The sequence below is a fragment of the Engraulis encrasicolus genome, chromosome 19, assembly GCF_034702125.1.
Source record: "Engraulis encrasicolus isolate BLACKSEA-1 chromosome 19, IST_EnEncr_1.0, whole genome shotgun sequence".
Taxonomy (NCBI): domain Eukaryota; kingdom Metazoa; phylum Chordata; class Actinopteri; order Clupeiformes; family Engraulidae; genus Engraulis; species Engraulis encrasicolus.
This window is the reverse complement of record NC_085875.1, coordinates 10,389,366-10,401,865: the sequence shown is the minus strand read 5'-3', so window position 1 is coordinate 10,401,865 and position 12,500 is coordinate 10,389,366. Positions and strand designations below refer to the sequence as shown.

At 45.8% G+C, this 12,500-nt stretch overlaps 1 protein-coding gene across 1 annotated transcript in view; it reads right to left on the bottom strand.

The window, feature by feature from the left end:
- Window positions 1–12,500, bottom strand: part of mdga2a (MAM domain containing glycosylphosphatidylinositol anchor 2a) — a 382,296-nt gene that overhangs the window by 170,477 nt on the left and 199,319 nt on the right. The window contains exon 7 of the mRNA XM_063183630.1: window positions 820–1,149. Within this exon, the coding sequence (XP_063039700.1) occupies window positions 820–1,149 (330 nt within the window). The remainder of the gene's footprint in view (window positions 1–819; window positions 1,150–12,500) is intronic.

Genomic DNA, 12,500 nt, shown 5'->3' with positions numbered 1-12,500 from the left:
TGCAGGAAAGCAACAGTTTGCGGATTTCATCTGACCTGATTGATATTCGGATGATCCATTTTCACCCAAGGACGAAAATGTGCCGCCAACACACACGAATAGTGCTTCCACGCACTACCTGCCTGCTGTGTTTCTCATACACACACTTCTCGTACACACATCCAGAGCTCTAAATTAACTTTTTTTTAAACTTTTTTTAGTCACCTGCGAAAAATGGCTAGTGGATGTTAATGTTGCTGGCAAAACACACACTCACTAATGGGTCAAGTGGCTGGTACGTTGGACTTCTCATACAGTCATACAAACATCCAGAGCTCTAAATTAACTTTTTTAGTCACCTGCGAAAAATGGCTAGTGGATGGGTAAAGGGGGCTAGTAAGTTGGTCTTCTCTACCAGCCAAACTGAAGTTTCACCAGCATGTGGCTGGTTGGCTAGTGTTAATTTAGAGCCCTGCATACATCACATGCATCTAACGTACAGTGCAGTAGTGATGGTTGCATGATTGCCATCTCTGATTGCTCTTGTTTTATTAGAGGCAATGCCACCTGCACACACAGCAACAGAAATACTGGTCCGTTAAAACAAAACACCTGGGGCCTGCCGTGGCCTAACTGGTAGGGCACCACTGGGCTACTACGCTGGTGACCCGATTTCGATTCCGTCCTGGATCATTTGCTGATCCTTCCCCATTTCTCTCTCCCCACTCAATTCCTGTCTCTTCTCCATTGTCCTGTCAAAAAAAGCCCTAAAAAGGGAAAAAAAGCCCTAAAAATATATATATCTTTTTTTTTAATCCAGCTGGGCCCTGCTGAACTCACCTGTGGTGGACGAGATGTTGACGTCGATGCTGATCTCAGGTATCCGGCCGTTCTTGAGCGAGGCCATGCAGGTGTAGGTCCCGAAGTCGGTGAACTTGAGGTCGATGATGTCCAGGTTGGTGGTGCCCGGCGCCACGTCGGGGTCCGTCTGCGTGATGACCATGCGCTCGGAGCTGCGCAGCGGCCGGCCGTTCTTCAGCCAGCTGAACTGCAGCTCGTCCGGCGGCGTGGCCTCCACCTGGCAGGAGATCTTCACCTCGCGGCCGATCTGGATGTTGTCGTCGTTGTGGTAGGGGTCGGGCGTGATCCAGAAGCGACCTTTCTTCAACGCTGCGGAGGGGAGGACGAGGAGGAAAACATAAAGAGGAGGAAGAGAGGAAGACAGGTGGTCAATAGTTATATTGCATTCTAGGTTCTAGATGTATCTGTTCATTCATAGTTTGTTGTGGTAGGTGTCGGGTGTGATCTAGAACCGGCCCTTCTTCAACACGGAAGGAGGAAGTTGGGGTAGAGGGAGGGCCGAGGAGAATAAGACAAAGAGAGACATTATCAACATTCACAGTTTTTATTTTCAAACCAATGCCTCATTTTATTATGTTTGGAACAAACTGAATTTAAAATTCCCAATGGTGGAATCATCAACTGTTAAGGGTTAACTGTTTGGTATGGTTTAAAACATTTACAATGGGTGAAGGAGATATGCATATACACTACAGTATATAATATACAGAGCATCAAAGCATATCCATAAACATAACTACTGTATGGTTGAAAAACATGAAAAAGGGTTAACCTTTTAAAGCCAGTTAAAACCTTTCAGAGTGTACCGTCACACCGGTGTGACGGGAATGTTCGGGCAGTGAAAGTTCTATAGAATTCTGGGCGTCATTCAATACAATATGGAATTGTAGAATCTTGCATTGTTATAGAACGCATTCTTTTTATAGAATGCTCAAAAACCCACACTCTTAAAGGTTAACCGACAGCTGACCGGCCGTCAGAGCGCAGGTTTGGGTCAAGGGGCTCATGCTGGACTGTTCCAAAGGGGTGCACTGAGGTCGAAAGGCCCATACAGCCAACAAATGTTTCCTTCCGCAAGGACAACGTCAACCGGGGGAAGGAAAAGTGTTTTTTTTTTTTCTAAAGGGTCACATTCCAGTACAACAAGCACATTTTCCAGCACATTGCTCAGTCCCCCAAGGTTAATGGCGGTGGTCAGTCAGCGTCCACGACAGCTTTATAGTTTTAGTGCCATTACATAGGCTACTGTAGCGCGGGCAGCCCTACTTATAAATGGCTCCTCATAAATGTCCTACAACACGTGATAATGAGTGATCTGCGGCGGAGAAATGGGGGGGGGGGTGTGGATGAAAGGCTGATATTCAGGCAGTTTTCCACTTTTGTTCAACCCTCTCAAGGTCTTATCCTCTCACAAGGGCCATTTTTATTATTTTTTATTATATATATTTATATATTTTTTTAAAAACTCTTTGTTATTACTGACTGCCGTATCTCGCTCCAGGGGGACTCATAGGTAAGACTTGCAAGCGAGCAGGTTTTTTTCTCTTGAGTGAGCAAGGATGCAGAAGAGCCAGCAGAAAAAAAACAAAAAAACAAAAGCTGTGCAAAGTAAAATTTATTTTAATTATTCCTGACATTTAACACAGTAAGGAGAATGTGACTTTATGCTCTGCTAGCAGTTCCACACTCACCAGCAGGGAAGCTGATAGGTGGGGAACAAAGGGGTGAAGTGTCCTAGGGCACAGGGAGAGATGGGGCCCAGAATTTGGTCTACATGACATCGAATGCATTGAGACGGGGGGCTCTATCTAATGGATTTGTCCTGGCCCCATCCAAATCTGTCAGCAGCCTTGCTCACCAGACCTCAGTACAGTAGACTTCATACTGATCAAAGGCAGTCAGCAACAATAGCAATATGCAAAGTACCGTAGTGACGGACAAATTACAACGTGCGCATCCTGCTGAGGAGATCAACTTTCACAATGAAGCAACGGCGGGGAAAAAAGAAATGATGGAGGAGGTGGCCTGCACACCTTGAGTCTTTGTTTGCAGGTGCAGCTATCTCAATGGAAATCACTTGAAAATTATAGAAGAAGCGCAACACTGTTACAATTACGGTCAAAGATTTAATGTGAAAGCTGACGTCAGACCCTCATCGGAGTGCAAAGACAAATTATGAACAGGATCCCGAATCCAGGCATCATCTTTTGGCAGGAGGGAAAGAAGGAAGGAAGGAAGGAAGGAAGGAAGGAAGGAAGGAAGGAAGGAAGGAAGGAAGCAAGGAAGGAAGGAAGGAAGGAAGGAAGGAAGGAAGGAAGGAAGGACAGAAAAATTTCAACTTTCAAATTGAAGCAGTTGTGGAGGGAAAATAAATTACGAGGACCCAGACACCAACTCTTGGTAAGCAGGCAGACAGGCAGGAAAAAAGGAATGAAGGTAGGAATGAAGGAGGGATGGAAGGAAGAAAGAAAGAAAGAAAGAATGATAGAAAGAAAAGTAAGAAAGAAAGAAAGAAAGAAAGAAAGAAAGAAAGAAAGAAAGAAAAGTAAGAAAGAAAGAAAGTAAGAAAGAAAGAATAGAAACGTGAGGACTAATAACTGACTGACTGTTCAGTGAACCGAACGCGACTGTAGACTGTAGACTGCCTACTGCGTAGACGGCCAGACATGGAGGGATAATAAAGCCGTGGTTATATTTTAGGAATCGCTGCCGGCAGAAATCAAACATCTCTCTCACCGTTACTCATGAACTAAGCAGGGTGAAGAATGTCATTTCATATGTGTATTGTTGAAACTACTATTGAAACTCATTTCTCATCAATTTTGGTTCTTTTATGTGAGATGGGCAAGCATGAAGAAAAAATCCATAGGAATGGAAAAAATCCAAAGTAATTACATATATGGATGATTGGACGGCCTTGAGATGTTACGTATGGCATACTTCTGGCATCACTGCTGCAGGCTCAACCCTTCTTAATTACAATTGTTTGGGCAAAGTGAGATGACACTGTCGCAATGTGCCGTGTATGTGAATGAATGTTCCTTGGCTTGGAATTACAGTACATACTTTACGGGCATACAAACCACACAGCCCAAGCTTGTCCAACTCTTTTGTGACAGTGAAGGTACAGGAGATGCAATGCTCTAATAAAGTGTCAGGAACAGTTCTCTTCTCAACAATACGCTTGGCTTTTTTCCCTTTCCCACGAGATGGCTCTATCTCCTGACCTGTTTCCATTATCCCATTCCATAGAATGTTCCATTGCATTCTATTCCGTTTGCCAGATTCCGCCCTCTCTCCCCATTCAGAGTTATGACTTTTTGTTCTTTCTTGTGTCCAATGCCTCAGTGTCCTATTATGCTGTTCGCTATAGGGTTTTTGTACCACCAACCTCCTCCCCTTTTTTATTTTATCATTTCACTGCCTTCCACTCGCTTTGGGGCAGCAGCGCTCTCGGTGCTCTGGTTTTTGGATCGATACCAAGCCATCAAGCCTGCTGCCATGCTTTTGTGCAAATATTTCCACGCAGATGGCCATTACCAGCCTGTGTGCATTAAAACATCCCCCAAGCCCCGACCAAAGCAACCGGCGGCTTTGTCTAGCCCCCCTACTTTAGTGTCAGATTTAGCGTCTCTCAACAGAGGAGTCACACATGCACATACACACAAACACACACACGTTATACACACACACACACACACACGCACGCACCCGTGCGTGCGCGCACACACACACACACACACACACACACACACACACACACACACACACACAAACACACACACACAAGCACACACACACACAGACAAACACTCACACACACAAGCACACACACACACACACACACACACACACACACACACACACACACACACACACACACACACACACACACACACACACACACACACACACACACACACACACACACACACACACTTACACAGAAAGAAGCATGATTGGGTGTTTTGTGCGAGTCGTTCCTATCAGGAAAGCCATTCCTTGGCTTGTAACTGCACACAAGGCAATTACGGGGCTTCAAAAATGTCTTTAGCCTCTGAAAATGGGCCGTCACAAATTGAACTATTAGTAATGCCGCGTTTAGGAAATGGCGTTTGAGTAAAAGGATCTGTAGTAGTAGACCCCAACCATTTAAAGTAGTGTGGCAGTGTGTGTGTGTGTGTGTGTGTGTGTGTGTGTGTGTGTGTGTGTGTGTGTGTGTGTGTGTGTGTGTGTGTGTGTGTGTGTGTGTGTGTGTGTGTGTGTGTGTGTGTGTGTGTGTGTGTGTGTGTGTAAAGAAGCGAGAGAAAGAGATAGAGGGGGGGGGGAGAAGAGAGAGAAAAGAGAAAAGAGATTGAGTGAAAAAAGGAACAGGAGTTTCGACTCTAGTCGCAGTTTGCACATGATAACGCGACGCTTGCTTTTGCGTATATAAGCCGCTGCGGAGCTCGAGCTGGAAGATTTATGTGCCCTGGCAGCGAAGGCTCCACCCCGCATACATCCCCCATCAGTACCCACTGCATTTATGGAAAACAACAAGTTGCGTGATCTATTCACGCACACAAGTCTGCATAGGGAAATTCACATTACGTCCTTCGTGGTATTAATGACATGCCATGTCGGACTGACACAAGGATCCGTCACTCCAGGTAATGCGAAAGGTTTTTTTTTCCTGTCTTTTTTTTTTTCACTTTCAGACGGCAAGTTGATTAAGGCTGCCTTTACCCCATCACCCATACGTGTGTGTGTGTGTGTGTGTGTGTGTGTGTGTGTGTGTGTGTGTGTGTGCTTGTGTGTGTGTGTGTGTGTGTGTGTGTGTGTGTGTGTGTGTGTGTATGTGTGTGTGTGTGTGTGTGTGTGTGTGTGTGTGTGTGTGTGTGTGTGTGTGTGTGTGTGTGTGTGTGTGTGTGTGTGTGTGTGTGTGTGTGTGTGTGTGTGTGCTTGTGTGTGCGTGCGTGCGTGCGTGTGTGTGTGTGTGCATTGTTGGCATCGTGCTACGTAAAAATAGACTCTGTCTATTCACTGTCTCTGCAAATAAGGAGGGAGTAGGGAGAAGACACCGTACTAAGATGGCCCGGGGCCACGGACTTTGAATATGCCACTGATGTTCCAAGAGGAGAGGAATACAAAGGCACAAATGCACTTGAGCGCGTGGATACACATACATAATACCCATACAGTACAGTACATTCAGTCACACACTCACACACACGGAAACAGCCCTACAGTGCACATGCACACAAAGGAAAATCCCTATACAGTACACTTGCACACACATGCACACCCAGGCAAACAGGCAGCGCATACAGCAGAAAACTACAGGAGAGAAAGGGAGCCGAATAAAAATACACAAGTCATCACACATACAGTGTACAGTACATGCAGACAGTACACACTCACACACAAGCACACACAGCAAATAGAAAAAAAAGTCTGATACAGCCCTCAGTGGCAACTTTCTCTCTCTCTCTCTCTCTCTTTCTCTCTCTCTCTTTCTCTCTCTCTCTCTCTCTCTCTCTCTCTCTCTCTCTCTCTCTCTCTCTAAAACACAAGCGCGCACACACACACACACACACACACACACACACACACACACACACACACACACACACACACACACACACACACACACACACACACACACACCAAGAGCAAAACGGAAAAAGAAAAAAGAATAAAGAAAGAAAAAAAAAACAGCCAGTCCCATATAGCCTTAGAACGGCAAGAAAATAAACATGGTGGAAAAGTAATAATGCCCTGTCAATCAGGCGGCCCAGTGGCCGTGTCAGGCCTGTCAGGTGTGTGATTTGACATGTGGCCCTGCGGAGAGGAGAGGTGAGGAGAGGAGAGCTGCTGCACTCCACTGGCCCACACTATACCTACACTACAGAACCACTAGGAGGGTCGCACTGATACCCGAACAGGCCAGAGGAAGGCACCACTACATATACCTACAGTACCACTAGGAGGGTCGCACTGATACCCGAACAGGCCAGAGGAAGACACCACTACCTGTACGTATACCTACAGCACCACTAGGAGAGCCGCACTGATACCCGAACAGGCCAGAGGAAGACACCACTACCTGTACGTATACCTACAGTACCACTACGAGGGCCGCACTGAAACCCGAACAGGCCAAGGGAAGACACCACTATACCTACAGTGCCAATAGGATGGCAGCACTGATACCAGTACAGGCCAAGGGACGACACCACCACAGTACCAGGAATACTGCACTGATACCAGTACAGGCCAAGGGACGACACCACCACAGTACCAGGAATACTGCACTGAAACCCGAACAGGCCAAGGGAAGACACCACCACAGTACCAGGAATACTGCACTGAAACCCGAACAGGCCAAGGGAAGACACCACCACAGTACCAGGATTGCTGCACTGATACCAGAGACGGTCTATATGCATCTAAAGAACAGATAATCGTTGCTGATAACCATACAGACCAAGGGAAGGCACCACTACATATACATATACATACATTACTACTAGGAATGCTGCACTGATACCCGAACAGGCCAGAGGAAGACAACACTATACCTACACTACAGTACCACTAGGAGGGTCGCACTGATACCCGAACAGGCCAGAGGAAGACAACACTACATATACCTACAGTACCACTAGGAGGGTCGCACTGATACCCGTACAGGCCAAGGGACGACACCACTATATACCTACAGTAACACTAGGAATGTTGCACTGATACCCACACAGGCCAGAGGAAGAAACCACTATACCTACAGTAACACTAGGAATGTTGCACTGATACCAGTACAGGCCAAGGGAAGGCACCACTATACCTACACTACAGTACCACTAGGAGGATCGCACTGATACCCGTACAGGCCAGAGGAAGACACCACCACAGTACCAGGAATGCTGCACTGATACCAGTACAGGCCAAGGGACGACACCACCACAGTACCAGGAATGTTGCACTGATACCAGTACAGGCCAAGGGAAGGCACCACTACATATACATACATTACTACTAGGAATGCTGCACTGATACCACTACAGGCCAGAGGAAGACACCACTATAGCTACACAGTATAAATGCCAGTGTTACAAGTCTATAAGAGAACTCCATTTCTGATAACAATTGGTCCCACTCAAGGATACTATAAGATAGTGTTGATTTTTCTCTTTGTTCAGTGTTTTTCACAACACTTTTCACAACACACGCACAGTGTAACACATTCTACTCAATATTTTGTTAATATCATCACTGGAATGTGAAAAACTATTGAACACTGGTTGCACTTTGAGCAGTGTGGGCAAAACATAAAATCTTAGAGTCCCAAATATGGGCATGGGTGGTATGGACTTGATGGGGCAGTGGCAAGGGGTTAAGACATTCAAAATGTCTGAGCTTGTGTCTGTATCTGTAACAGTCAATGAAAAATCTTTATTACGATGGCACTACACTGCTATGACAGTGCAAAAGGCTTAGTAATTCATTACGACTTGGTCATTGGCATTCTGGTAAGAGCTTATTTATAGAAGTAGTAGTTCAGATACACCGCACTCTTCCGTGGAGACAATGACGAAGGCAACAGCCGAAACGTTTGTCTACACTTCTGCTGCTATGTAAAGAATGAAAACTAAAAAAGAAGAAAAGAAGAACCCGAGTGCGATCCACTTTTTCACCTTCCAAGAGCTTATTTATAACCAGGGCCATGTCTTACTGGGTTAACCTTCCATCTCTACATACCTAGGGCATAGGTGCCAATACAGAGAAGCCACTACATCTGACACACAGCACAGATCCATGTTTAATTTGACATACAGTCTTGACGGTAATAGGTGGTGTGAAACACCTTCCAAAACACATGATATAGCGACATATGTGAACATTTTCTTTTTCCTTGTATGACTTGTGCATATGAAAAAAGTGACAATAAAAGCTGAATTGACTTGACTTGACTTGAATACATGCATTCTGCAAAGACATTATCTAACCGCACAAATAGACCAAGCGCGACATGAGCGAGGCGAGTGACGGAAGTAATTGACTTTGTATTGAGTCGCGCGACGAAAGAGATTCTGGAGACTAGAAGCGTTTCGCCCGACGAGAGCGACAGTTTGAAGTTGAAATCCTTTCAACTTTCTATGACGCGGTTCGGTGACCAGCCGCAACAGCCAATGACTGCATAGAGGTCAATGACCACAGCCAATGGGAATGTTTGAATGATTAGCCTTTTGCCTGTACGGACATACTCTAGTCTCTTCAATCGCTCGTATCGCTTGCTGCTGCACTCTGTCGCTTGAATCGCATCGCGCCTGGTCTATTTGTGCGGTAAGACTGTGAATACAAAAGACTAAGCCTGAACAGAACATTGACAACCTGACAAATTGTCTCGTCTTGGCATTTGAAGTTTTTTTTTTTTTTGCTTGTCCTTTTAAGTGAACGCCAGTGATTACACCTTTATAATTATTATTTTTCCTGCTTATGATATTTCCTTGTCATCCTTTTTAATATGCTGTGTGTAATGACTTGATCTTAACGTTCCTCTGGTAAGATGTGTGCTCATTCATTCAGGAAGCACTCCAAAGGCGTTTAGGCTTAAAGTAAACGGCAGGGGTCCAAGCGACGGTTTGAAGCCGTGTCCTGAAATTGATTGGATTTTAATGGAGACGCCGTGGAAGTTTTAGACCCTACTGGTTTAAACCCTGACTGGGAAGGCAGCCAACAGATTAAAGCTGCCTCAAGTTTTCAGAGAAGTGCTTTATTCCCTTTGCGTAATGGGCTTTTGTCGCAAGCCGCCCTGACGCATATTTATGTTGCGAGTTGAAATGCACGGGGACGGACAGGCACGTGTAAGAACTCTCTGCAAACGGTCTTCAAACCAACAAAAGAAAATTATTCAAGGCAACATACATAGTAGATGAATAGTGAAGAATGAATGATCAAAGTAGCTGAGCCAAAGGTGGCAATCAGGGAAGTCAGCATAGGGGGACAAAGGGGTCAGTTGTACCGGCCCCAGGGAGACAGGGGGCCCAGACTCAGGTCCCCATTTTCAAAGTATGTATCGAGGTAGTGGGATTTCCACATATGACTTTGCCCTGGGCCCGGCCAAAGGTGTCAGTCACTGGCAGGGGCGCTGCCAGAAATGTTGGGCCCATGAAAGATTCAAATTTTGGGCCCCCTTAAGGGCCCCTCTCAGTGCTTGGGCCCCCTTAAGGGCCCCTGTCAGTGCTTGGGCCCTTAGAATCTGTACCACTTTCCCTCCCCATAGCGGCCCCCATGGTCACTGGACCTGATAGTAAGCCAAAGCAAGAGTAAAAAAAAAAAATCTGGCAACAAATACTTGCAAGATTGACCAGAGGGGTGGGAACCATGAAATGCACTTCATTAGCTGAGGCACCGACATACAGCGTCACTTCACTCACCCTAAGGTGTGTGGAGCCATTATCATGCCAAATGTACTTCAGAATGTTGTAAAGTGGAGGAGACGCGCTCACACTGTCGCCTAATAATTAACCCTATTCAGACTGGGCTTTTTTGGCATTCCTGGGCCTGGGGGGGGGGGGCTCTTTTGACCCCCCCCCTCATAACTCATGAACGGAATACGGTATGACCACCAAACTTTGGGGAGATGATCTACATATGGACATCTATGAATGACATAATTTTTTGTGTCATTATCTGGTATTAGGACGTCATTATGACATCATCTGATTATAATGCCCAAAATCTCGCCATAATGTATTTTCCATCAAATTTAGGTAATGCGCTTACATTTTAAAGATTATATGCTTCAGACCACTTTAATGCTCACAAAGCTGTCTGATGCTAATGGAAATAACAAAAAAAATATGAAAAAGGAACAATAATGAGACTTAGATCAGTGATTTTCGGTCAGACATACCTGTCAGTGGCAAAAATGATAAACATAATCTTTTGGTCCTAACTGTAGCCAACAACATTTTAGGAAAAGTCACCAAGTTTCGTAGTCATAACTTAAGTCGTTAAGGAATTATACAACATCAACCACAACATTCTGCATTACAGTCTTTATGATTTTTCTCTTCTTTTTTCTTTTCTAACACTGTGTCTGAAGTATAGAGAGAGCCATCAAATCTGCAATCTAAGTGGAATTGAATTGACCTTTATTCCTGTTTCAATATCAGTTACACACACTCGACAACCACAGTGATCTAAACCGACACCTCTGTAGATTTTTCTTGTCTGTATTCCTCTTTCAATATCACTTTCACTCTCTCACCACATCTCCATATGGGTCGCTGTACTTTTGAGAGAGATAGAGAGAGAGGGAGGGAGGGAGAGAGAGAGAGGAGAGAGAGAGAGATGGTGGAGTATGGATGGAAAGGGGCAGAGAGAGAGAAAGTAATCTACTGTTAGATGTCTCTGGTGCCTCTCCCCTCGTCCCACAGGGCCAGGAGACAGACGACCCCTGTCAGTCTGCGAGTGCTTGGGCTGGGCCCCTCCCTCCCCTGGGGCTCCCTGTGAGCGGTCAGGAGGAAAAACGAGACGAGAGCCGCTCCACTCGTCTCTTACTCCGTTCATTGGCTCATTCGTCGTTTTTCGTAACCCCCTGTTCTTTTTCCTCCCTCGCTCCCTTGTAGGGTCTCGTCGTTCCGCTCGCTCCCTCACTCGCTCCCTCACGTCTCGAAACTCATTTTCGGCTCATTTATGGAGATGCGATGCGCGGCGAGTGGGATAAATAATTTAAAAAACAAATCTGGTGTGAGCTGATTAACATCCTGCTTAACATGCAGGCGGTGAACGGCGGTTGGCAGCCGGGCGAAAGTTTTCTTTGCAGCGCCGGCCAGCAAAAGTTGGGTCTGGGTGTGCGACGACGCAGGAGGACTGGCGTTGCGTGTGCTAATCTGATTGTGTGCGTGCGTGTGTGTGCGTGTGCGTGCGTGTGCGTGTGCGTGTGTGTGTGTGCGTGTGCGCAGTGGTGTAGTCTACTTTTTTATGGTGGGTATACTGTATATTTGAGCATTTTATGAAGTGGGTATACTGTAAATATTTGTGCTATTCAAAACAATTGATCAATCAATTTTAAGTGGGTATACTGAAATCCCTGAAATTTAGAAGTGGGTATACTCCGTATACCCGCGTTCTACGTAGACTACACCACTGCGTGTGCGTGTGCGTGCGCGTGTGCGTGTGCGTGTGTGTGTGTGTGTGTGTGTGAGAGAGAGAGAGAGATCCCTACCCCCGCCCTTACTTTTCCTCTCTTTCTCAGGTCAAGTCATGATTCTTTGAAAGGTCTTTTACCTTGAAACACCCTCATGACTTAGGCAAAGAAAAATCTGTGAACTTGATATTGTGACTAAAATCAATGCAATGTAATTGAGCTGGGATGGTGAGTAGAGAGTTTTGGGACGTGGATAACCCCAAAAGCTGGCAAAGGTGTCAAAATGCTTGCTTTGCGAGCGAGTTCAATCCGCTCACATCAACTGCATGGGCCATTATCGGCAAGTGGTATTACAGGCTTGTTGCGATTACAGAGTGACAAAGCTCAGCATGATCCCCGTGGCCAGTGAAAAAAAGGGTTCTGTGTGTGTGTGTGTGTGTGTGTGTGTGTGTGTGTGTGTGTGTGTGTGTGTGTGTGTGTGTGTGTGTGTGTGTGTATGTGTATGTGTGTATGTGTGTGTGTGTGT